This window comes from Sphaerodactylus townsendi, linkage group LG12 (assembly GCF_021028975.2).
Source record: "Sphaerodactylus townsendi isolate TG3544 linkage group LG12, MPM_Stown_v2.3, whole genome shotgun sequence".
In the NCBI taxonomy this organism is placed as follows: domain Eukaryota; kingdom Metazoa; phylum Chordata; class Lepidosauria; order Squamata; family Sphaerodactylidae; genus Sphaerodactylus; species Sphaerodactylus townsendi.
The window spans coordinates 48,891,088-48,918,305 of NC_059436.1; the positions used below are offsets into that span (position 1 = coordinate 48,891,088).

The window sequence follows — 27,218 nt, forward strand, 5'->3', positions numbered from 1 at the left end:
TGATTTAGGATTAAACTCTCTTCAAATACTCTCTAGGTTCAATTTTGAAGAAGCTGTGTCAGTCGATGTTGCGTGTCAATTTGAAAATAATGCAATACTTCAATTTGGAAGGGAATGGATGTTTTGAAGGATAAATTGATAACTAAGTTTTGCGCCTGGTCTTTGATTGGGGGCACCTCCGAAAAGCTCGCTGCGGGAGAGGAGGGTTTCCTCTGCATTTGGCAGTCCTATCTAAATATCTTCTGGGTTGGGGTGTTGTGTGGTTTCCGGGCTGTATGGCCGTGTTCTAGTAGCATTTTCTCCCGACGTTTCGCCTGCATCTGTGGCCAGCATCTTCAGAGGATCACAGATGCAGCCACAGATGCAGGCGAAACGTCAGGAGAAAGTGCTACTAGAACGTGGCCATACAGCCTGGAAACCACACAGCACCCCAGTGATTCCAACCATGAAAGCCTTCGACAATATATCTTCTGGGTTGTTCCTCTTCAGCTGACATGATGGCCAAGTCAGTACTTTCAAACTCGGTCAAGCCGCTACCCCTGTCCTCCAAGTCTCTCCACTCAACTCTCTTTTTAGGATGCAGTTTGGGGCTTTTAACAAGCCAACTGTATACATAACAGCTAGGATAGTCAGAAGTATCTCTAGCGGATTTCTTTTTCTTGGCTTCTTTAATTTTCTCACTTAAATTATTAATCTCCGCTTCCAGCGTCCTCACACAAGCATTGAACTCCTCTTTTCATCTGTACAGAGATTCTTCTATTTCCTTTACTAATGACTTGACCTCTTCCATAGTCCATTCTATTATTAAGACCATCGGGTCATGGGAACACTTGTTGAGTATCATTGCCCACCGATTGTTAAATCAACCATTCTCTGAATAAAATGCCGGACCCTTCTGGATCCTTAGCCCACGTGGGATTCTTTTGTGCATTATGTTAAGTCAGGGGCGTAATGCCCACTGGGCAAGGTGAGCAGCTGCCCAGGGCACCACCTTGTGGGGGCATCAAAATGCAGGGTTCGTTTTTGGGTATTTTTAGTGGTTTTCCATTTTTGGCCTGCAGGGGGCGTAGTTTTTAGGCTAATGGCACCAAAATTTCAGCATATCATCAGGAGACTATCCTTATGCTACCCCCAACTTTGGTTCAGGGGGGCCAAAGTTATGGACCCTCAAAACTGTAGCCCCATCTCCTATTAGCTCCCATTGGAAACAATGGGGGATGGGGCACCCCCTTTGGGAGTCCATAACTTTGGACTCCTTGAACCAAAGCTCACCAAACCTGGGGGGGTAGCATAAGGACAGTCTCCCGATGATACACTGAAATTTTGGTGCTGATATGTCTAAAAATGCACCTGCCTGCAGGCACCGATGTCCTGGTGCCAAAAAATTTTTGTCGTGGTGGAGTGGCTGCCCATGGGCGGGGGGGGGGGGGGGCATCCAACTCAGGTTTTGCCCAGGGCTACAGTTTGCCTCGTTACGCCCCTGTCTTCAGTAGTTGTACTTTCCAAAATTCCCAAAAATGCCGCCGCCGCATCCATAGCTAAAATTATCTAGAGCCTTGTGGCAGCTTAAAGTTCTGAGATGCCCCAACTGTTTTACCCATCTGGAATTACCATCCATAACCAGGTCCGGGACTGCTGGAAACCAAATCCGAAATAAACCGAGCGCCGAATCAGGAATTAGGTGAATTTACGTGGGATTGGTTCCTTCTGCTCTCAAACCTTGCTTCATCTCTAAACAGCAGAGGAAGCCGCTGGTTCAAATCTCGCTGTTCTCGCACATATGTTCTCAGCGGCCTTGAACAAACAACTCTTTCAGGTGCAACTCTTGCAATATGGAGATAATTTGACGGTACTGGCTTACCTCTCTGGGGTTGTAAGGATATAACTACTATGAATAGGACTAACGTACAGGTAGCAAATTATAAATATGAAAACAGCCACCTCCCCATGGACCCCGCTTAGTAGTTCTGCTGTCCTGCAGCCTGGTGGGAACTACACTTCCCAGGAGCAAGGTCTCCTGGGAAGTGTAGTTCCCACCGGACTGCAGGAGACGGGAACTTCCTGGTGGAAAGAGAGAGAAACTAAGGGGCAAGAGAGAGGAACTAAGGTACGTGGGGGGCAGGAGCAGAGGTGGGATCCAGCAGGTTCTCACAGGTTCCCGAGAGTAGGTTACTAATTATTTGTGTGTGCCGAGAGGGGGTTACTAATTGGTGATTTTGCCACGTGATTTTTGCCTTCATTACGCCCCTCCTCTCAGCAATAGCGCGCAGAACTTGAAGCAGTCTAGCAGGAGGTGCACCGGCGTGCGTGGCAGCCTGCGCCTGCGTGCATTCGTTTCCCACCCAAGGACCGGCGCAGCGGCTGCGTCCTTGCCACAGCCCCGCCCAGGAATGCCCCCTTCGGAAGTCCCGGCCACTCCCCTGTCGTGCCCCGCCCAGCCCCATTGGCGCTTCGCCACAGTTTGAATCCCACCACCATGGGAACCTGTTACTAAAATTTTTGGATCCCACCACTGGGCAGGAGGCAGGGTCGGGGGCAATTACACGCCCCCACTGACATGTGCATGGTGCCCCCCCTGTCCCCTTATAGCTTCGCCACTGAGCTGTGTGCATCCCTCGATTGAAAAAAAAAGTCTTGTCACAGCAACCCTACCTGTACCTTTAATCATGTTTGCTTTCTGTTTGTTTGTAACCAAGTCTTGGCTCTGTGCTGGAGCAGAGGCCGAGCCCGCACGCTGGCAAAAGGCCAAACTGCCAGGAAAAGCCGGCCCTGACTAATTGCTTTGGTCCACCCTGCCTGCCCTGTCGGCTCACGCTCGGCAGCATTACACAGTCGTTCAGTCACTAAAAGTTGGACAAATGGAATATTTTCACATTTTGGATTTAGGGTTCAGCCCCACTGCCTTAGAATAATGGGCACAAGCTATTAAGCCAACCATTTGATGTACGGGATTTCATGCACCATACATTATGTGAAGGAGGAGAGCTCCAATCCGAGCCTCCTGGGGTCTTCTGAGGCTTGGCGGGGCCTGCCCCCTTCACTGACCTAACAGGGATAAAGTGGGAAAGGGGCCAGTAACATGCTGAGCTACAGTGGATTAGTGGAAGTTGTTCAACTGTGGCGTTTCTGCCAGCTCAGACTGGCAGTTGTTTAGCACATAACCTATAGTAAACTGAGGAGAATAGGGATCTTTTCCATCCTAAAATACAAACCAAATGGTGCAGTGTAGAACGGCATCTCTCTTTTTTATTTATTATTATTATTATTATTATTATTATTATTAATTATTATTATTATTAATTAGATTTAATATACCGCCCTATCCCAACAGGGCTCAGGGCGGTGAACAATATAAAACATCATAAAATAACAATTTAAAACAGTTACATTCTAAAATAGTAGCCCACAACCCCACATATAAACCCAAAAACAACCCCCCTCAGAGAAGAACACTGGGTCTCAGTGGTGTTAAAGACAGCAGAGGGGGACAGGGGCACGGGCACGGGCATGGGCACCATCAGCGGCTGGGCTCTCCGAAGGCCCGGTGGAACAATTCGGTTTTACAGGCCCTGCGGAATTCTCCAAGGTCCCGCAGGGCCCGGATAGTTAGTGGTAGAGTGTTCCACCAGGCAGGGGCCAGAGCCGTAAAGGCCCTGGCCCGAGTGGAGGTCAGCCGCGTCATTGAGGGGCCAGGGATCTCCAGTAAATTGGCCTCTGCTGACCGCAGAGGTCGAACTGGGACATAAGGGGCAATGCGGTCCCGAAGGTACGAGAGTCCCAGGCCGCGTAAGGCCTTGAAGGTCAGTACCCACACCTTGAGAATGATTCGGAATTCAACCGGTAACCAATGCAGGTTACCACAAGAAGCCTGCAAGATATTGCTTTCGGTCGCTATGTGATGGTTTTCAGGATCGCTGGGGTGTTGTGTGGTTTCCGGGCTGTATGGCCGTGTTCTAGTAGCATTTTCTCCTGACGTTTTGCCCGCATCTGTGGCCGGCATCTTCAGAGGATCAGATCCTCTGAAGATGCCAGCCAATCAATTCAATAAGCCTTTATTGGCATATACACGATAGTATAAAAATACAGTTCCAGTTAAAAAGTGAATAGTAAAAAACTTCGCGTTTGTCATACATTCAGTTTACAAACTTCTGACAAAAACTTTGCCACTATAAGGCAACAATGAAAATCCTGACAATTTAAAAGCATAACTACTTTATCTGATTCAGTATAATCAATCATAGGGACTATAGATTGGGATAACAGACTGGATCGGAGTTCTTGGTATAATAAGCAGTTCAGGAGAATGTGTGGGATGGAATCCAGCTGTCCTATGCTACAGGGACAGAACCTCTTATCGCTTGGAAGACCTTTAAGTCTTCCTCTATGTAGCGGAGATGGCACGATGTTAAATCTAGCCAGCATATAGGCTCTCCTGTGTATGGAAGATGCCAGCCACAGATGCAGGCGAAACGTCACGAGAAAAGGCTACTGGAACACGGCCATACAGCCCGGAAACCACACAACACCCGGCGATTCCGGCTGTGAAAGCCTTCGACAATACGTTTTCAGAATCATCCCGTTGGCGAGAGAAATTACGTGGCTGCTTCCACACTTGTAGTTTTACATCCCAATCCAGATGGGGAGGCAGCAGAATGGACTGCGAGAATGGCACGGGCCCACACTGAAACATTTGCCCACCCCACTGGTGTTGGTGGCACCTATGCCGGCAGGGAGGGCAAACAGGGTGGCGGGTGCAAAAGAGGACGCTGGTATAGGCGGGGGTGAGCTGGGGCATTCCTGGGGGTGGAACTGACAGTAGTTGGCTTCCATCAGACTTTCGGCCTGGGAATTTCCCCCACCACAGGCCTGTCACTTGTTTCAATTGAGTTTTCCGGGGGGCTGCGCAGGGTGGGGCCACCCCCTGGAGCACCATCAACTTCCCCCCCACCCCCGCATCTTGATTGTGCTGCCCTAGAACTAGTTTCTACAAAGAATGCAGACACCATCGCTGCAAACCCTTTGCATTTTGTAATTTTTTTCCCGTTTCATTGTTTTGTTTTGCAAGGACTTGTTTTGAGGTGGTGGTTCTAGTTTCAAAATCGTTAGTTTTGGCTATGTGCGCCGACAACATGCTTATTAATGCTTCAACATGCTTCTTCTTCTTCTTCTTCTTCTTCTTCTTCTTCTTCTTCTTCTTCTTCTTCTTCTTCTTCTTCTTCTTCTTCTTTTTCTTCTTCTTCTTCTTCTTCTTCTTCTTCTTCTTTTTCTTCTTCTTCTTCTTCTTCTTTTTCTTCTTCTTCTTCTTCTTCTTCTTCTTCTTTTTCTTCTTCTTCTTCTTCTTCTTCTTCTTCTTCTTCTTTTTCTTCTTTTTCTTCTTCTTCTTCTTCTTCTTCTTCTTCTTCTTCTTCTTTTCTTCTTCTTCTTCTTCTTCTTCTTCTTCTTCTTCTTCTTCTTCTTCTTCTTCTTTTCTTCTTCTTCTTCTTCTTCTTCTTCTTCTTCTTCTTCTTTTTCTTCTTCTTCTTCTTCTTCTTCTTCTTCTTCTTCTTCTTCTTCTTCTTCTTTTTCTTCTTCTTCTTCTTCTTCTTCTTCTTTTTCTTCTTCTTCTTCTTCTTCTTCTTCTTCTTTTTCTTTTTCTTTTTCTTCTTCTTCTTTTTCTTCTTCTTCTTCTTCTTCTTCTTCTTCTTCTTCTTCTTCTTTTTCTTTTTCTTTTTCTTCTTCTTCTTCTTCTTCTTCTTCTTCTTTTTCTTCTTCTTCTTCTTCTTCTTCTTCTTTTTCTTTTTCTTTTTCTTCTTCTTCTTCTTCTTCTTCTTCTTCTTCTTTTTCTTCTTCTTCTTCTTCTTCTTCTTCTTCTTCTTTTTCTTTTTCTTTTTCTTCTTCTTCTTCTTCTTCTTCTTCTTCTTCTTTTTCTTCTTCTTCTTCTTCTTCTTCTTCTTTTTCTTTTTCTTTTTCTTCTTCTTCTTCTTCTTCTTCTTCTTCTTTTTCTTCTTCTTCTTCTTCTTCTTCTTCTTCTTCTTCTTCTTCTTTTTCTTCTTCTTCTTCTTCTTCTTCTTCTTCTTCTTCTTCTTCTTTTTCTTCTTCTTCTTCTTCTTCTTCTTCTTCTTCTTCTTCTTCTTCTTCTTCTTCTTCTTCTTCTTCTTCTTCTTCTTTTTCTTCCTTAGCCTCATTAACGACTTCCTAGCCGATTGTGCACAAGGTGTTTGCTGCGTGGTGGAGGTGAATGTCTGCTGTGGCAAGATTTCTTGTACAGACGTATTTCCTCTAGCTCTGCTTTCACTTTCCACTCTCACCACAGCAAGTGAATCCACTTATAGCATGATTTTAATTTTTGTTTTGCTGCCAGAATGGGGCAGATTCACCAGTGAGCCCAGCTTTGCTCTGGACGTCTTCCCTCTGCTCACAGTCAGCCTGCCTAGTCTTCCCCCTCGCACTCCTCCCTGTTGCCAACTACTTCCTGCTTCTTGTCCTGCTGTGTTGTTTCTATTATTCGTGCCCCACCCCTGCTCCTGCATATCTTTACATCTTGCAGCTCAGTAAATCGATACTAATGCTAAAAAAAATAAGAATAATAAGACTAGTCAATCAGTCCAAACACCCGATTTGCCCCTACATTTGATCAACAAACTGGGAGATCTCCAGCCTCATCGTTTTACACATAAGCAATCAGTGATTCCAGACCAAAGTATGTCAGTCTTGACACTGGGTTTACAGCACATTGGGAGACGGATGATTGTGAAACTGGGGAGATTAGCAAGAAGAAGAAGAAGAAGAAGAAGAAGAAGAAGAAGAAGAAGAAGAAGAAGGAGGAGGAGGAGGAGGAGGAGGAGGAGGAGGAGGAGGAGGAGGAGGAGGAGGAGGAGGAGGAGGAGGAGGAGGAAAAAGAGTAGGATTTATATCCCCCCCTTTCTCTCCTATAGGAGACTCAAAGGGGCTTACAAACTCCTTACCCTTCCCTGTGAGATGGGTGGGGCTGAGAGAGCTCTGAAGAACTGTGACCAGCCCAAGATCACCCAGCTGGCGTGTGTTGAAACGCACAGGCTAATCTGAATTCCCCAGATGAGCCTCCACAGCTCAGGCAGCAGAGCAGGGAATCAAACCCTGTTCCTCCAGATTACACCTGTTCTTAACCACTATACCACTGCTGCTAATGGAGTTCAGTTCACATATTCAACTGCCAAGCATCAAAGGTAGAGAAATGAAGAAAGGGGGACCGGGAAAGCTGAGGGCTGTATTTAGCTTGGGGAGGGGTCACAAACCGCAATAAAACTATCTCTGGCTGACTGCAGCGTACAAACAGTCGGCAAGGTCTTGACGAGCAAATATTTAGGTAGCGTGGCAAAAGACTGAATTTGCAACCTAGCACCAAAAAAATAATAATAATCAAAGATTCTTGTCAGTAGGTGTGCTGTTCTCCCTGGAACGTACCTGGGAAAGCTCGGGCAGGTAGAAAAAAAATCCAGAGAGAGTAATTAAGGAATTTCCTGCTGTTATCAGCTTCTACAGAATGATTCTGGACAGCAGGATTTGATACTCACAGGGGATCTTGTACAAACTCACACCCCAACCCTCTCCGAAAACAAACAGCCGAGACATACATCTGACGCGTATACATGCATGTACACGTGCGCGCACAAAATACAGACGCTTTAACTTCCCTCCGTTTCTTGTAAGGAAAAGGTGCGGCGTTTGAACTCAACTGGCAAGAAGAACTGTGGCGGTTGGTTTTTGTGGGTTTTCTGGGCTGTGTGGCCGTGGTCTGCTACACAGCCCAGAACACGTTTCTGAATGGGTGGTCTGGTACACATGGTCTGGTACGCAACCCGGAACAGTTTCTGAACACGTGAAACTTCCTCGTATCAAGTCAGACCATTAGGGCCTATTGAGGTCAGTATTTTCTATTCTGATTGGCAGAGGCTATCCGGGGTCGTAGGTGAAGGTCTGTAGCATCATTTTATCTACCTGAACCTTTTAAGGGAGAAGCAGTGGCGTAGTGGCTAAGAGCAGTGGCTAAGAGCAGGTGCACTCTGATCTGGAGGGTTTGATTCCCAGCTCTGCCGCTTGAGTTGTGGAGGCTCATCTGGGGAATTCAGATTAGCCTGTACACTCCCACACATGCCAGCTGGGTGACCTTGGGCTAGTCACAGCTCTACGGAGCTCTCTCAGCCCTACCCACCTCACAGGGTGTTTGTTGTGAGGGGGGAAGGGCAAGGAGATTGTAAGCCCCTTTGAGTCTCCTACAGGAGAGAAAGGGGGGATATAAATCCAAACTCTTCTCTTCTTCTTCTTAACTAGAGATGCTGGAAACTGATCCTGGCACCTCCTCCGTCCCGACCAGATGCTCTCCCATTGAGCCATGGCACATTCCTTACCTTCAGCACTACAATGTCTACAAGAAGAAGAAGAAGAAGAGGAAGAGTTGGATTTATATCCTCCCTTTCTCTGCTGCAAGGAGACTCAAAGGGGCTGATTCAAATTCCCCCTCTGGCCCTTTAATGGCTGGAATGAAGACTGAGAAGGCTCGAAAGAACTAATGACTAGCCCAAGGTCACTGGCTGGCGTGAGGAGATGCACAGGCTAATCTGGGTCCACGGGCTCTTCCACAGCTCAGTGAAATGAGAATCAAACCATGCTTTCGTTTTATTTATTGCTGTTTGTGCTTTATCTAAGGTTTATTTTAATTGATTTTAATATTGTCTTAACCTGATGCTTTGGTTGCTTTTAAGGCTACAATTACAACTGATTTCTAGGTTACAGAGAACCGTTCCCCTGTGGGGGAGAAATCTGCTTTGGAAGATGGGCATGAGTTCCTGCCCTCCCCAAACGCTGCTTTCCCCAGACTTCACCCCCAAATCTACAGGGTTTTGTTGGTTGCTTAACCCTGCCCTAAGATGCTATTGGTGGGGACCACAGACCCTCACAACAAACACCCTGTGTAGCGAAGTGGAGGTGGAGACAGAGAGCTCCGAAGAACTGTGACTAGCCCAAGGTCACCCAGCTGGCGTGTGTTGGGAGTGCACAGGCTAATCTGAATTCCCCAGATAAGCCTCCACAGCTCAGGCGGCAGAGCGGGGAATCAAACCCGTCTGGCTAAGACATTTGTGCTGTTTGTGCTTTATCTAAGGTTTATTTTAATTGATTTTAATATTGTCTTAACCTGATGCTTTGGTTGCTTTTAAGGCTACAATTACAACTGATTTCTAGGTTACAGAGAACCGTTCCCCTGTGGGGGAGAAATCTGCTTTGGAAGATGGGCATGAGTTCCTGCCCTCCCCAAACGCTGCTTTCCCCAGACTTCACCCCCAAATCTACAGGAATTTCCCAACCCAGGACTGGCAACCCTGCCCTAAGATGCTATTGAGGTGGGGAACCACAGACTCTCAAGAAGAAGAAGAAGAAGAAGAAGAAGAAGAAGAAGAAGAAGAAGAAGAAGAAGAAGAAGAAGAAGAAGAAGAAGAAGAACAAGAACAAGAAGAACAAGAACAAGAAGAACAAGAACAAGAACAAGAACAAGAACAAGAACAAGAACAAGAACAAGAACAACAGAGAACAAGAAGAAGAGAGAAGAACAAGAACAAGAACAGAACCAAGGAACAGCAAAGGAACAACAAGAACAACAACAGAGGAAGGAAGAAGAAGAAGAGGAGGAGGAGGAGGAGGAGGAGTTTGGATTTATATCCCCCCTTTCTGTCCTGTAAGGAGACTCAAAGAGGCTGACAATCTCCTTGCCCTTCCCCCCTCACAACAAACACCCTGTGAGGTAAGTGGGGCTGAGGGAGCTCCGAAGAACTGTGCCTAGCCCAAGGTCACCCAGCTGGCATGTGTTGGAGTGCACAGGCTAATCTGAATTCCCCAGATAAGCCTCCACAGCTCAGGCGGCAGAGCGGGGAATCAAACCCGGTTCCTCCAGATTAGAATGCACCTGCTCTTAACCTACTATGCCACTTAGCCTACTACACCACTGCTCTTAACCTGCTACGCAGCAGTGGCGTAGGAGGTTAAGAGCTCATGTATCTAATCTGGAGGAACCGGGTTTGATTCCCAGCTCTGCCGCCTGAGCTGTGGAGGCTTCTCTGGGGAATTCAGATCAGCCTGGGCACTCCCACACACGCCAGCTGGGTGACCGAAACTTAGTCCCAGACTGGAGCTCTAATTCAGCCACACCTCACAGGGTGTTACATTGTTAATGAGAAGGAAAAGGCAACAGAGAGGTATCAACACCTTTGAGTCTCCTGCAGGAGAGAAAGGGGGATATAAATCCAAATTCCTCTTCTTCCTCTTCCTCTTCCTCTTCCTCTTCTTCTTCTTCTTCTTCTTCTTCCTCTTCCTCTTCCTCTTCCTCTTCTTCTTCTTCTATGCCACTGCCTTCGGTTCAGCTCCAAATTCCACCTGGCCCGCCTGCTGTCAACAAAATTCCAATGGCTTTTCAAATTTTTTGAAGCGCGTGCTGCACAGCCTTCATGCTCTCCAAGTCCATTGCGGCCACGGCCAAAGTTAACATCTGTTTCCTTCTCCCCCACCCCCAACAACAACAAAAAATACACGCTACCTCTTCCCTGTACCTCGTCACAACACTTCTTGACAACCCTATCGAAAACACCTCTGGATGTGACGGAGACCCATCTTCCCCTCCCAGCAAGTTTATGAAAGCTTGAAGGGAAAGACCACGGCTGGGGGGGGTGGGGGTGCTGAGAACTCATCAATACCAGGGGTTGGGGGGGAAAGGCCCCCGCCGCCACCCTTGGCTGACGAGGCCCCTCACCTGGGCCCCCGCGCACCGCCTCCAATTAAATCAAAATGGTTTGTTTTTAATGGTCTTTTACACTGACAAGTGGGCTATCATTCCCGGCCTCGGTAGCTGTCAGAGAGCGGAGGCAAATTCTCCGTTGATAATGCCCAATGGTTCCAATTAGGAGCCGAGGCCGCTCCTGGCGCGCTAACGATTCCCCAGTCTCCCCCAGGCCCCTTCGGCACGGCTGTTTCGTCTTGCCTCCTCCTCTTCCTCGGCAAATTACTGACACAAAACGGAGGCGCCCCGGCGTCTCCCCACCACGCCAGGCCTGGGCCTGTAGGGCTTAATGAGGTGTTGGAAGTTTTTGGCGGCTCTTCCGCTAAATTCTTTTCTTGTCTGACAGCTGCTCGAGTGTTGACCTTATAAAAGATTTAGTGTTTCTCATTATTTTCTGCCAAGCATCGCAAGCGACGGCTTTCCCAGGGATCATTTGCATCCGGGGGCGCGCGTTCCGAGAGGTGCCGATACGGCCGTGCGGCGCCACGGGGGTTGCGTTTGCAAGGTGCTCGGCCCCCCGGCCGGACTTCTCCCCCTGGAAAGTCACCAAGCCCAGGCCATATAGGTGTTCCCCTGTCAGATAAAGGCCTGGCCTTCTCAAATCCCTGCCAGCCCCAGAAATACATGGAGAAGGAACTCATGGAATCATAGAGTTGGAAGAGACCCCAAGGGCCATCAAGTCCAACCCCCTGCAATGCAGGAACACACAATCAAAGCACTCCCGACATATGCTGATCCAGCCTCTGTTTAAAAACCTCCAAAGAAGGAGACTCCACCTACTCTCCGAGGCAGTGAGTTCCACTGTCGAACGGCCCTGACGGTCAGGAAGTTCATCCTAATGTTTAGGTGGGATCTCTTTTCCTGCACCTTGAATCCATTGCTCCGTGTCTTAAGTCTCTGAGGCAGCAGAAAACAAGCTTGCTCCCTCTTCGACATGAGTTCCCTTCAAATATTTAAACTTGGCTATCATGTCACCCCTTGACCTTTGCTTCTCCAGACTAAACATCCCCAGCTCCCTAAGCCTCTCTTCGTAGGACACGGACTCCATTTACCATTTTGGTTGCCCTCCTCTGGCCCCGCTCCAACAACTCATAAGAACATAAGAACGAGCCTGCTGGATCAGACCAGAGTCCATCTAGTCCAGCACTCTGCTACTCGCAGTGGCCCACCAGGTGCCTTGGGAAGCTCACATGCAGGATGTGAAAGCAAGGGCCTTCTGCTGCTGCTGCTCCCAAGCACCTGGTCTGCTATGGCATTTGCAATCTCGGATCACAGAGGATCAAGGTCAGGATCCCATTAGTTGTTTTTTTCCCAAAGAGACTAACGAGAACTACCAACTTCGCCAGACCTCCAGTATCCAAGGCTAACATATGCATTCAGAAAAAGTGATTGGTGCAGCCCATCTGAAATTTTTTGAATTTATTTTTCTGTCCAATTGCCGCCACCTTATGGTGCCCTGTAGGGTTAGAGGTAAACCTTGAAAATTCCTTGGGGATCTCCCATCCAAACACTGACCAACCTACTTCCCAGAAGAGATTGAGCTATACCCTGTTCAGGATAAAGATGACAGGAGATTTGTGAATTCATCTGTCATTTCCCAGACCATCTTTGTTCTAGAACGCTCCACTTGGGTCCCGGGGCCTTTGGGGCAGTACTAGGTAGGCATCACAACCCAGCGTGGTGTAGTGGTTAAGAGCAGGTGCACTCTAATCTGGAGAACCAGGTTTGATTCCTCGCTCTGCCACTTGAGTTGTGGAGGCTTATCTGGTGAACCAGATTAGCTTGTGCATTCCAACACATGCCAGCTGGGTGACCTTGGGCTAGTCACAGTTCTTTGGAGCTCTCAGCCCCACCCACCTCACAGGCAGAGGTGGGATCCAGCAGGTTCTCACAGGTTCCCGAGAGTAGGTTACTAATTATTTGTGTGTGGGGTTACTAATGGGTGATTTTGCCACGTGACTTTTGCCTTAGTTACGCCCCTCCTCTCAGCAGTAGTGCGCAGAACTTGAAGCAGTCTAGCAGGAGGTGCACCGGCGTGCGTGGCAGCCTGCGCCTGCGTGCATTCGTTTCCTGCCCAAGGACCGGCGCAGTGGCTGCGTCCTTGCCACAGCCCTGCCCAGGAATGCCCCGCCCCCAGAATGCCCGGCCACGCTCCCGTCGTTCCCCGCCCAGCCCCATTGGCATTACGCCACAGTTTGAATCCCACCACCATGGGAACCTGTTCCTAAAATTTTTGGATCCCACCACTGCTCACAGGGTGTTTGTTGTGAGGGGGGAAGGGAAAGGAGATTGTAAACCCCTTTGAGTCTCCTTACAGGAGAGAAAGGGGGGATATAAATCCAAATTCCTCTTCTTCTTCATCTTCTTCTAGAACAAAGACAGTCCAGGAAATGGCAGATGAATTCACAAATCGCCTGGCATCTTTAACCGGAACAGGGTATAGCCTGGACATCTGGGGATGTACCATGTCAGAATACAGAAGGGGATACAGAAGAGTTTGGATTTATATCCCGTCTTTCCCTTGTGTGAGGAGTCTCAAACTGGCTTACAAACTCCTTTCCCTTCCCTCCTCACAACAGACCCCTTCTGAGGCAAGTGGGGCTGAGAGAGTTCGGAGAGAATTGTGACTAGCCCAAGGTCACCCAGCAGGCTTCATGCGTAGGAACAGGGAGACAAAACTGGCTCACCGGATAAGAGTCTGTCGCTCATGCGGAGGAGCGGAGACTCAAACCTGGTTCTCCAGATTGGAGTCCACCTGTTCTTAACTGCTGCATCATGCTGGCTTCAGGTGCCAGCCTCCAGGTGAGGGCCTGGGGATCACCCAGAATTACACTTCATCTCTAGTCTGCAGATATCAGTTCCCCTGGAGCAGGGGTCTTCAAACTATGGCCCTCCAGATGTTCATAGACTACAATTCCCATGAGCCCTACCACTTGGCCATGCTGGCAGGGGCTGATGGGAATTGTAGTCCATGAACATCTGGAGGGCCAAAGTTTGAAGACCCCTACCCTGGAGAAAACGGATGCAGGGTCCGTTTTGCATTCTCTCTCTCAAATGGTACATAATAACTGATGATCATCCGTTATTTCATACTGTTGTGTGGACAAATACTTATTTAGCAGAGTTAATGCAATAATGAGGCTTTACTGAAATAAAGTTTACTTACTACAGGGAAGGGAAACTTGGAAGAAAAACAATAAACATCTTTCTTACTAGCTAGCACCAACAGCCAGCTTGCTTGCTTAGACTATTACATGGCTACTAAGCTATGGATTGAACTGAACTGACTGAGCTGAGCACGTGCAGAGTGCAACACAAAGAAGATATATCTAAAGCAGGGGTCTTCAAATTATGGCCCTCCAGATGTTCATAGACTACAATTCCCATGAGCCCTACCACTTGGCCATGCTGGCAGGGGCTGATGGGAATTGCAGTCCATGAACATCTGGAGGGCCACAGTTTGAAGACCCCTGATCTAAAGCCTACATGCAGACCTGCATGTAGCCCACCCAACCAATAGGTATCAATTACCTGGTCACTGACTTCTGACCTCACTAACTAATTAGCATGCAACAATTAATTCCTTCATTATTGGATTGTGTTACTGGCACTTGCCAAATCCCATCACATACCCACCTCCCCAAACAGTTTTTAAAAAGCTATAGAGCAGCTGCCCAAGCCAACCTTTCTCCCCCATGAGGAGCCAAAGCCCCACCTCTCTCTCCTATAAGGAGACTCAGGGTGGCTTACAAACTCATTTCCCTTCCTCTCCCCACAACAGACACCTTGTGAGGTAGGTGGGGCTGAGAGAGTTCTCAACGAACTGTGACTAGCCCAGAGTCACCCAGCAGGAATGTGGAAGCAAATGTAGTTCACCAGCTAAGACTCCGCTGAAGAAGAAGAAGAAGAAGAAGGAGGAGGAGGAGGAGGAGGAGGAGGAGGAGGAGGAGGAGGAGGAGGAGGAGGAGGAGGAGAAGGAGAAGAAGAAGAAGAAGAAGAAGAAGAAGAAGAAGAAGAAGAAGAAGAAGAAGAAGAAGAAGAAGAAGAAGAAGAAGAAGAAGAAGAAGAAGAAGAAGAGTTTGGATTTATATCCCCCCTTTCTCTCCTGTAGGAGACTCAAAGGGGCTTACAATCTCCTTGCCCTCCCCCCCTCACAACAAACACCCGGTGAGGTAGGTGGGGCTGAGAGAGCTCCGAGAAGCCGTGACTAGCCCAAGGTCACCCAGCTGGCGTGTGTGGGAGTGCACAGGCTAATCTGAATTCCCCAGAGAAGCCTCCACAACTCAAGCGGCAGAGCTGGGAATCAAACCCGGTTCCTCCAGATCAGAGTGCACCTGCTCTTAGCCACTGCTCTTAGCCACTACACCTCCTGACTGGCCCAAACCTGGGATTTTGCAACAGGATCACTGGTTTAGCGATTTTTGAAAATCCCAGGTTGATGGGGCACTCATTTTGGGGGTGGCACCTGTGCGAATCCACACACACACCCCCCAAAAAACCCCAGCCATTATATTTGCCATGTGCAGAATTCACCGATGTACTGCGATGGGTCTTTGGCCTGTCTCTCCAATAAAAACCTCTGTAAACGCCACTTAGTGAGCCAGTGCGGAGCTGAGGAGAAGGAGCGATTAGGTTTTTATCAGATTCAATGCAAACATCTGTCACCTGCCCCTGTCAGATCCTCACCTCCGACCCCAGATTGACCTTGTCGTGACGTTAATGACTGGCCCGGGATTAATCCATACTTTTCAAGCACCCCACATAATGAGAGCAGATCTCATTTAAAGGAAACTGGGGAAGACGCCCTCTCCTGCGCGCTTGTCAGGAATCAGGCCACACGGATTAAAAAGTCACGGTCGGGAGATCTCACATGCAGGAGGTATAATGGGAATGATTAAAACGGGAATTACCCGCAGAATGATAGGGGAGCCGTTGCTAACATCAGGGAGGCAGCTAGCTGTGTATCTCTAAGGCATAATTGTCAAATTTGTGACCCTCCAGATGTTATGGACTACAGTTCCCATCATCCCCTGCCAGCATCGTGCTGGCAGGGGATGATGGGAACTGTAGTCCATAACATCTGGAGGGCCACGAGTTTGACACCTGTGCTCTAAGGCATAATTGTCAAACACGCGCCCCTCCAGATGTTATGGACTACAGTTCTCATCATCCCCTGCCAGCATCATGCTGTAGTCCATAACATCTGGAGGGCCATGAGTTTGACACCTGTGCTCTAAAGGAACTGTTGTGGATATTCTTGCTTCTCAGATAACTCAAAAGTTGTGCAAGAAAAAAAAACAGCCACAAAAGATATGGCTGTTTAATTAGCAATCATTGGCTAGAACAGGGGTAGGGAACCTGCGGCTCTTCTGCCCTTGCACTGTGGCTCCATGAGCTGAGCCGCCGGCCCCACCCTTGCCCGCCCTGCAGGCAGCAGGGTGGGCGCATCCATGCGCTTCTCAGAACGAGCGGAGCAAAAGGTAAAAAAACCCTATATATATAGTGTTATCTTTATTTTAAATGTCAAAAATTATTTGCGGCTCCAAGTGTTTTCTTTTCCCGTGGAAAACGGGTCCAAATGGCTCTTTGAGTGTTAAAGGTTCCCTACCCCTGGGCTAGAATCACAGATGCCCCGCCCCCTCTCCACCAGCAGTGTTCAATAGCCATGTATGATTTCCTGTATTAGGCTTCAATGGAGCTGTTCTACGTGACCTCTGCACTCCCCATGATCTGGCTTTTCATCTGCCATTGGGAAAACGGGCCAGTTCATCCCACCTTACCCTAGATAATTTACTAAGGTTGCAACGACGAACTCTCAGCCAATGCGTACGGAGGAGACTCTGCTGCACACCAATTGGCTGAGGGTATGTGAGCATGCTCAAAAGGGCCCAGCAGAGAAGTGGCGCCTGGCTGCCCTCCTGCCGGGCCTCTTGCCCACCTCCCCATTCCCCCAGCCATCTTTCCCCTGCCCCACACACCAACCCCAAAGTGAAGCAGCGCCGGCCGCCCTCTTCTGGGCCTCCTGCCCACCTCCCCATTCCCCCAGCCACCCTCCCCTGCCCCACCCACTAACCCCGCCCTCCCCACCGGGGCCTAGCCTCCAGACTCTCACTCTGGCTCCAGCAACTCACCTGCGAGGCCTCAAGGGCTGTGCCACCATAGAGCTATGCTGAAGCGACAGCACAGCGCCACAGCGACCTCGGAGCAAGTTGAGGGGGTATGGGAGAACCGGCGGCATGAGCAACAGAGGACAAGGCAGGCAACCAGGACAATCGGCCACCAGCCTGCCCAGTTCCTCCGGCATGCTCTCCCCCTGCCCTGCCTAGAGCCTATTTCGTTGCAATGGGCTTTAATGCTCATTCTGAAATGAAAACGCTGCATCCCCCCACGTTATTCTGATATCTAAACTAGATGATGACCAGAGGCATACCGACCTAGGGACACGGGGATACCCAAGTCCCCAGATGCACACCTTTCAGTCACATGGGAGGCCCCCCTCCCCACGTGACCAAAGACGTGTGCTGGCAGCAGGCATCCCACCCCCCTCCTGGCAGACCGGCTTCTGCAGGAGCTGGCCTCTAAGAATGCGTAGGGGAGCTCTCCCGTGCCCCCCCCCCGGCCACATGCCCCACCCCCATTGTGCTCCCTGTAGCCCAGCTGCTGCTCTCCCCAGAGCCTGTGGAGAGCAGTTGCCGGCCTCCAGTGACATGCTTTTAAAAGCACTGAGGCCACGGGGTGGGGCTTGGGGCCGGGCCATGCCCCAAGCCTCGCCCCCGCCCTCCGTGCCTTTAAAAGTATGTTGCTGGGGAGAGCAGCAGCTGGGCTGCAGGGAACCGGGTGGGAGCGGGGCTTGGGACGGGGGGGCACACACCCTGAGCCCCACCCCTAAGCGGGGGGGGGGGGCACCCAGAGACCCAGTTGTCTCCAGGCGCCATTTTCCCTCCGTACAGCTCTGAGAATTGCAAACTGTAATTTTCATAGTATCACACAATGAACTTTTCCAAACCCTGAAGCAGCCTTGGATATAACTTCAAGCTTGTTTCCTCACAGGTGCCTTGCTCTGCCTTAACGGTCTTCCAGTGACATTGTGTTTTTGCCGTCCTCAGGACAACATCCTTCATTTGTCCTGGTTCTGTGTTTTCCTTCCATTTTCTGCAATCTTTCCCAACCTGCGTCAATCGTAATTTGTTAGGAAATATGGATGGGAAGATATGCATTTTCACCACATTTGGCATAATTGTCCTGGCTTTAGCCTCCACAGGTGAGCAGCAGTGGCATAGAAGGTTAAGAGCTCATGCATCTAATCTGGAGGAACCGGGTTTGATTCCCTGCTCTGCCTCTTGAGCTGTGAAGGCTTATCTGGGGAATTCCGATTAGCCTGTGCACTCCCACACACACCAGCTGGGTGACCCTGGGCTAGTCACAGCTTCTCGGAGCTCTCTCAGCCCCACCTACCTCACAGGGTGTTTGTTGTGAGGGGGGAAGGGCAAGGAGATTGTCAGCCCCTTTGAGTCTCCTGCAGGAGAGAAAGGGGGGATATAAATCCAAACTCTTCTTCTTCTTCTTCTTCCACAGCATCTGTTTCACACACGCACGCACGCACGCACGCACGCACGCATGCATGCACACACACACACACACACACACACACTGGAGAACAGATAATTTTGGTGTGTTAGTGCCTTGGGGAGATTGACTGCTCTCATCCCATCTGATTCAGAGATCTGGCAGAATCACCAACGGCCACGGAATATGACCGGAAGCAGTGGATCACGCAGAGATGCCCCGGGCAGCCTCTTCCATGGATCGGGGCTTCATGCTCCCAGGATCTTTTCACTGTTCAATTTACCTGTTCCAGCACACTAACAGGACTCACAGTTTGGGAATTTTTGTTCTACAAACTACATTAATGTGTACCTAATGATTGTCTGTTCAGTTCAATGGGAGTCTAGGGAAATCTGCTCCATCTCCATTTACCGCCCCCCCCCCCCAAAAAAAACAAGCCTGCTTAGACAGCAGCCTAATTATGGATTTAGTCGTCTGATTTCAAAAATGCCAACTGATCTGCTCTAATTAGGTTTGAGGGCTTAATACCTGGAAGTCCACAATTATTTTTTTGCAGCTGGAGACTCATCTGCCAATCAGAAAGCCAACCTTTCGATGTACAAGGAGTTCATTACCCCTCCTTGATAGCTGAGGGATAAGGTTACCAAAGTGAGCCAGAGATCAAGAATGTAATCAACTATCCACAAAGGATAGGAAATCTCACGGGTTGGCTGGATATTATTTGAGACTGGGGAAAAGCCTAGAAGACAGGCGGAAGTAACGTGGCAGGGAGCACCAGCGAAATGTGGGCTTTTTCTGTTAAAAGCATGGTTTTGTTTGACATCCAGTGACATCTGAGACATCTCTCCTGAGAAGGAGAGATCAGGATCTCTTAATTATGGGCCACAAGGTGCAGTGATTAGGGGAACTCAGTAACTACATTAATCATTTAACCCCTATTGGCCACCCAAAGTGGTGTTCTTCATTCATTAAACCACATGTTTAAATTTTGATGGAAAAATTATTTCTACTCTACCTGCAAAAGTTGCAAATGACGAGAACTGAAAGAGGCATTTGTAACCTCTATCTGTGGGTTCTGTGGGGCAGAACGTGGAATGAGTTTGCAACAACAAATTTTTAAAAACAAAATGGTTTACTTTCTTAACATATAACATATAACATATAACATCAACATTTAACATCACACTTCAAGGTCCTGTTCAGGTTGCATTTTCAAGTCCTTATATTTACAGTCTTCTGATACTGCCAAGTCCAATTCTTCTTTGCAAGTGGGTTGGCTCCTGAAGACTCCAAGGGGTTTGATGAACAGGATTCAATATGATGAAGGTTTCCAGGAGAACTCTCACCCATTACAACCACAAAAAGAAACCCTTAACAAGGTGTTAAGGGCTTATACAACCAAGGTCCGAGTCTGGTAGCCTTGTCTCCTCCAACTACATGAGCTCTGCAGCCTCTTGCTGCTTTGAGTCTCCACCCTTTCCTGGGTCAACCCATTCTGAGCATGGGGGTTACACATTCCCCTTCCGTCTCAGGGAATCCCTCTTCTCCGTTGGTGCCCGCGGCAATGCAAATCCATGCCCCATGGAGAAACGAAGCAAACATGTGGCTCTCCTGCCTTGCTCTGTACAAATGGAAGCAGATTCAATTAATCAGTCAATTAAAACTCATAACAATTAATCTCCCAGTGTGTTTCTGACAGCCACCAAAGAGGGCTCTGAGTGGGAGATGAAAAGATTCTTGTATGATCTGATGGGGGTGGGTGGGGGGGGGTGTTGCTTGTTTGTTGAGAAGAATCAAAAGGACAAAAATCAGGCAAGGAAGAAGCCACCTACAAATCTCAAAATATTAAAGGGGCTTCCAGTGGATGCAAATTGGGATGGTATTTACCTCTACTAGTACATTTTGGGGAGGAGGGAAGGCAGCGTGATTTAGCCCGATCTTGTCAAACATAAGGGGCAATGAGGGGGAAAGATGGGATCATTTGAGGTCTGGATCATCTCCCAGCAGAGGTGTAGCTACCAAAATCTGCATTTTGCTCCCCCCCGCCCCCATGTTCGTTTGTGTTTTTTGTAATTTTTAGTGTTTTTTCCGTTTCGGCCTGCAGGGGGTGCAGTTTTTAGGCTAGCATCAAAATTTCAGGGTATCTTTAGGAGACTATCCTGATTATACCAGTCAGGTTTGGTGATGTTTGGTTCAGGGGGTCCAAAGTTATGGACTCTCAAAAGTGTAGCCCCATCTCCTATTAGCTCCCATTGGAAACAATAGGGCAGTGGTGGCAAATCTATGGCACGAGTGCCAGAGATGGCATTCAGACCCCTCTCTGTCGGCATGTGCACACAGAGTTCATCACCCCCCCCCACACACACACACACATCTGGGCTGGCCTGGGCTGCTGGCACAGGACCTCACGACGAGCAGGGAAGACTCAGCTGGCGAGCCTGGTGCCTGTGCTCTGGGTGGCTGATGCCGGGGGGTGGGGGGACAGAGGAGGCAGAGATGCTAGAGAGGCGCAGAGTGATGCGTGCGGGACTTGCTGGAGGCTAGAGCAGGCTGACCCCTGCTCGAGCGGGTAGGGCGGAGGCAGAGGGGTGGGATGGAGGCGCTGGAGCAGCGCAGGGCAGACTGGTGGGTGCACGCAGGACTAAAATGTCAGTATTCAGGTTAAATTGCCATGTTGTCACTTTGCGATAAATAAGCGGATTTTGGGTTGCAATTTGGGCACTTGGTCTCGAAAAGGTTCACCATCACGGCAATACGAGATGGGGCACCCCCTTTGGGAGTCCATAACTTTGGACCCCCTCAACCAAACCTCACCAAACTTGGACGGTATCATCAGGAGAGTCCCCCAAAAACCTCCTGAAATTTTGGTGCTACTAGCCTAAAAACTGCATCCCCTGCAGGCCAAAAGCTTTAAAATACTGAAAAATACAAAAAAAAACCCTGACATTTTTGCTGCCCCACCCCAGGCGTGCGCCTGGTGCAACGCGCACCCCCTGGCCCCCTTGTAGCTCCGCCTCTGTCTCCCAGGAAAGCCAACAATATGTGTTTCTTTCACTTTCTTCTCCGGGCATAAGATTGCTGCAGAGGGCTCCCAATACCGGCATTAAATGAAGGTCCAGTTCTCGGCTTGATGTCATTCAGGACAAGGCCAAAGCACAGTGCCACGATTTTCTAATGTCTCATTTTTCCATTCACATTTGGAATGCAGGAGTTCAGATCCGAAGGCTGTTCATTGCAGGTGAAATGTTTATTCTCAAATCTGGTCATTCAAGCTCTCTCGGCTCATCGCCCTCAGCTGAAGTCTGCCAAAATCAAGACATGTCAGGAATCTCATTAGCTGTCAGATTTTAAATTCTATTGGACATCATCTATTAAATGCTATCAAATGTAAAGCTCAGGTGACATCGGATGTCAAATAGTGCCATCAAACATTCTGTGAATATCCCCCCAAAAAACCGAAATCACTGGGGACTCAGGAGAATTTGTTATAAATCTTGACAACAAACTTCAATAAACAAAAAACCTCAGCAGATGGACAAGTTTAAAAACAGAGCCAACATCAGTCTACAAATCAGAGAAAAAAACCACTCTGAACTCGAGCTCCATAATGACACAAACAGTATAGAAGCAGCAGTGGCGTAGGAGGTTAAGAGCTTGTGTATCAAATCTGGAGGAACCGGGTTTGATTCCCAGCTCTGCCACCTGACCTGTGGAGGCTTATCTGGGGAATTCAGATTAGCCTGTACACTCCCACACACACCAGCTGGGTGACCTTGGGCTAGTCACAGCTTCTCGGAGCTCTCTCAGCCCCACCTACCTCACAGGGTGTTTGTTGTGAGTGGGGAAGGGCAAGGAGATTGTAAGCCCCTTTGAGTCTCCTGCAGGAGAGAAAGGGGGGATATAAATCCAAACTCCTCCTCCTCCTCCTCCTCCTCCTCCTCTTCTTCTTCTTCTTCTTCTTCTTCTTCTTCTTCAGAACCAAATTAGAAACATGACACAACAAGAACCAATAAACACCTCAATACCTTTCAGACATACTTATTATAACGCAACAGAACAGGTGCTTAAATTATGAACTCAAATCATTTCAACTACTTCAAAAAGAAGATTTAAAAATAGATTGGTGGCTCTACCTGCAACTACAAAGCTGTTTCTTAAAAGATCAAAAAAGATTTAAGAGAAGTGTAGAACCAGATAAACTGTATGAGATATTACAGAAATCTTCCGAAAACTTAACTCGGAAACTTCATAGATTCTGTTTAGAACAGGAGTTAGAAACAGAGTATATTAAAGATTACATAATTAGTTGGGCTAAAGATCTTGGCCATAATGTAATTTTGAAGAATACTTTAACTTTTACCGTGAAGGAGAATGTTTATTTATTTAACACAACAACAACCTTTATTTGGCATTTAAAAATAGGTTCTAGAGCATTGCCAGACATTTTTGAAATACAAATCAAGAGTACATTCAAAGCGCAGACAGGAAGACTATATAGCAGTATACATTACTTAGAAAGTTCTGTCACTTGTAAAAGAAATTTTGCTACTTTTTCCAAGAGCATGACATCTGTGTTGTTTAACAGAAGCTCCACAACAGAACAGTCAGAGTCACTTTCAGATTTGTCTAGGGCCAGCCTGGGAGAGAAATTCCTAATGCCCACATACCTCTCAGGTTGATCCAGTCAAGAATAATGTGAGCAAGAGTCTCCACTTGGTTTTACAGTGTGGACAAAGCCGATCCTGGAGAGGGATGGATAAGAAATAGCGACCCTTTTTTTTTTTTTAATGGCTGAGTAAAGGGAAGGTATTGGATCTGAGCCCTTGTAATAATCCATCTCTGTTGGGGTTCAGTTAATAATTCAAGATATTTGGCTATATTGCCCTGTTCGGTATTATTCTGACAGAGAGGGGTGAAGCATGATTTATTTTGCCTTTGTCCCAACAAGATATTGATATTCCTGTTCTAGAAGTTTTACTTTTCAAGGTTTAGAGAAAAATTTCTCACTGGAGTGTCAGCATACAGAGATCTTCCAGTAATAAACCTATTGAGTAAATTTTTTTATTTGAGAAGTTGATACCATTCGGAGGCAAATAGGTCTGGGCGCGCTGTGTATATTAAACTGCGCACATCAGAGTTAAAACATAATTTGATCCAATACTTGAATGTATTCAGCCATGCTCTTGTTTCAAGTAGGTTCTGACCAGTTTCTAAGCATAGTACAGCATAGAGAATGTTTATAAGATGTGGATGAGATGGTACACTACCCCAGGGAAAATAGCAAACATTCATAAATGTTCAGATAAATGCTGGAAGTGCACCAAACATGTTGGTACCTTTTTTCATCGGTGGTGGTCTTGTGAATTAGTTGTTTGGAACGGATCTGATGAAGAAGGAAGTAGACAGAATGTTCAAGTGTTGTTCAGTTCAGGAGAAAGGATGCATTGATAGAATGTGAAAGAAGTGTGTATACATGAGCATGAATGGATTCAAAGAAATGTGCACACACATAAACACGCCCACAAATTTTGCTGTCTAGTCACATCTGCCTTATGGTGGCCACTTTTGGGGTTTCCAAGGCGAGAGACTTCAGAAGTGGTTTGCTATTGCCTGCTCCGGCACACACCCCTGGTATTCCTTGGAGTTCTCCCAAGTGACAAGATCAAGCTAACAAAATACGATCACAAAAATATCAAAAATTGTCATGCCCTTATATAAAGCCGTGAATTAGCGACCGCACTTGGAGTCCTGTGGTCAGTTCTGGTCACCACATCTCAAAAAGGAGATAGAAAAAGTGCAGAGAAGGGCAACGAGGATGATTGAGGGACTGGAGCACCTTCCTTATGAGGAGAGGCTGCAGCGTTTGGGACTCTTTAGTTTGGAGAGGAGACGTCTGAGGGGGGCTATGATTGAAGTCTATAAAATTATGCATGGGGTAGAAGATGTTGACAGAGAGAATTTTTTCTCTCTTTCTCACAATACTAGAACCAGGGGGCATTCATTGAAAATGCTGGGGGGAAGAATGAGGACTAATAAAAGGAAACACTTCTTCACGCAATGTGTGATTGGTGTTTGGAATATGCTGCCACAGGAGGTGGTGATGGCCACTAACCTGGATAGCTTTAAAAGGGGCTTGGATAGATTTATGGAGGAGAAGTCGATTTATGGCTACCAATCTTCATCCTCTTTGATCTGAGGTTCCAAAGGCCTTAACAGTCCAGGTGCTCGGGAGCAACAGCCGCAGAAGGCCATTGCTCTCACATCCTGCAGGTGAGCTCCCCAAGGCATCTGGTGGGCCACTGCGAGTAGCAGAGTGCTGGACTAAATGGACTCTGGTCTGATCCAGCAGGCTTGTTCTTATGTTCTTATCCAAACTGCTGCTTGTGTCATCTTAAACTCTGATTGTGCGAACATCACCAGCACTGGCTGCCCCTCTCACCCGTGTTAGTCCCAACCTTGTGTTCACACAGCCTTTCTTTCTGTCGTTCTTTTCAGGTCAGTTCCCATCTTTGCACCTTCCCAAACCCAGATGCCCGGGAGAGAGCACTGGAAGTCTTCCGTTCAGAGATCCCTGTGCGGACTGGCCCCCTGGCAATGGGGATTTATACCGCGGCCTAAACTAGGAAGAAACTGCAACAAGAAAAAAGGGGGGGAAGCATAGCCCACCTGCACTACAAGCATCTTGCCTTACATCAAATTTTGGTTCTGATTTGGGGCAGACTGTGTTCATCTTTGTATGGTTGATTAAATTGGTGCTTTGCCAGAAACTGTGCCGAATCGGTTCTTTCCTGAAAAGCAGTTATTAATATTTCTTGCCTACATCCACGTTCCATCCAGGTCAGGGGTGTAACAAGGGTAGGCTGACCAGACATCCCGTTTTTGGTGGGACAGTCCCGCCTTAAAATAATTTGTCCCGCGTCCCATGGGTTATTTCAAGTGTCCCAATTTTTGGAAGGCTGCCGCACTGCCTTTTGGGGCGCAAGGCAGTGCGGCAGCCTCCCGCGTGCATGGCTGCAGGAGCGCACTGCCTTCTGGGGTGCTCCCGTTTCCCGCCCTGTCACAGGGTGGGAAACAGGAACGCCCCAGAAGGCAGTGCGCTCCTGCGGCTGCGCGCACGCGGCCGCCCGCCTACCCGCCCATCCCGGTTCACAAAGGTGACCATCTGGTCACCTTAAACAAGGGGGAACTACCCCGGGGCATATGTGTGCCCTGCGCCCCCACCCTCCTCTGCCACACCCCTGGAACACCCCGGAACAGCCACACCATGCCCACGCACTGGCACGCACCCGGGGCAAGACGCCCCACCCTACCCCTGGCAGCTACACCCCTGATCCAGGTAGGTTAGGAGAATGCCTAGGGTTTCTGCTCCAAGGACACATTCACAAATGCAGATGCATCTCTTGGGCCCATTCCGCACGGACCAATAAACATGGGTGTAGGACACTATATAATCCATGGGGGAGGTCCTGCCCCCCAAACGAGCCTGCTCCAAGTTATTTCCCCCAAAATGGGGTTTTTTTAATCGCTGAACAAGCGATCCTTTTGAAAAATCCCAGGTTGGTGTCGCCCCCGAGCAAACGGCCAGGCAGAAGGCAGGAGGCACTTTGTTTGCCCCCCCCCCTCCACCCCACCCTCCATAGTCAGGGAGAAGCCGCCCGCCATTGCCCAGCCCTTGCAAGGAGGCCCCTTTTATTTTCTTTTTTATTTTACAGCTTGCATCTGTGTAGCTACACAGGGGCAGCTAGTCATATCATGGGACATGGGTATGGCCGTGGGGGTTCATTCCAGTTTACCTGCATAGCTACACTTGTGTTGCACGACAATAATGTTTTTAAAGATTAAGCAGAGGAGAGGGGAGTGGCCACAGGGTCACGTTCCCACCCCAACACAAGAGCCAATCGGAAAGAGCCTCAGAGCAGATCACAGGCTGGTGGAAATAGTTACAGGTGTTGATCCTGGGATTAACTTTGACCCCCTCAACAGACATGCTGTGGTGGGGAGGCAGAGTCCAGGATGAAAAGGTGCTGTATCTTTTGGAACCAGGGAGGAACAAGGTTTATTTTCCCAGTGGGGATTTGCCCTGCCTTTTCTTGCTCCAGGCACATTTTAGTGTATCTGCCAATTGCCCCGTGAAGCAACAGAAATGCCCTGGTTTATTTTCCAATGGAGTGAGTGCTCTCATTTGTCAGTGAAACAAGTGCATGTGTAGGGTGCTCTGATGATCGTGTTTTGATGAGAATCAGCAGGGGTGCCTTTTTATTAGAGCACTGCAGAGACACCACAGTACAAATCCTCACTCAGCCATGAAGCTCACTGCAAGACATTAGGCCAATCAACATATCACTGTGATAGCCTACCTCTCAGGGTTGTTGTGGTGATTTTATGTCTGTGATAACCCCATGCATATCAGCCTGAGCTCCATGGCATGATGGTTGAGTAGAATACAAATGTGATTAACAGCCACTGCCAGGACCATAAATGAAGGGACAAAAAGAAACCACTTCAGGTCCCTCTATGGGGAGGGAGGGAGGGAGGGAGGGAGGGATAAATGGAGGGACTGACTGACGGACGGATGGGTAGGCAGGTGGGTGGGTGGGTGGGTGGGTGGGTGGGAGGGAGGGAGGGAGGGAGGGAGGGAGGGAGGGAGGGAGGGAGGAAGGGAGGAAGGAAGGAAGGAAGGAAGGAAGGAAGGAAGGAAGGAAGGAAGGAAGGAAGGAAGGAAGGAAGGAAGGAAGGAAGGAAGGAAGGAAGGAAGGAAGGAAGGAAGGAAGGAAGGAAGGAAGGAAGGAAGGAAGGAAGGAAGGACTAAGATGCTGGTTGGGTGAAGATTTTTCTCATGATAAAATTGTCAGTCAGTGGGAATAGAGGG

The 27,218-nt window shown here is 48.3% G+C and overlaps 1 protein-coding gene across 1 annotated transcript in view; it reads left to right on the forward strand.

Annotated features, from left to right (window-relative positions):
* The window catches only part of CFAP77 (cilia and flagella associated protein 77), a 140,834-nt gene extending 115,718 nt beyond the window's left edge, over positions 1–25,116 (forward strand). Inside the window, exon 6 of the mRNA XM_048513611.1 lies at positions 24,845–25,116. Coding sequence (XP_048369568.1) covers positions 24,845–24,967 — 123 coding nt within the window. The 3' untranslated portion in view covers positions 24,968–25,116. The remainder of the gene's footprint in view (positions 1–24,844) is intronic.
* Positions 25,117–27,218: the final 2,102 nt, after the last annotated feature.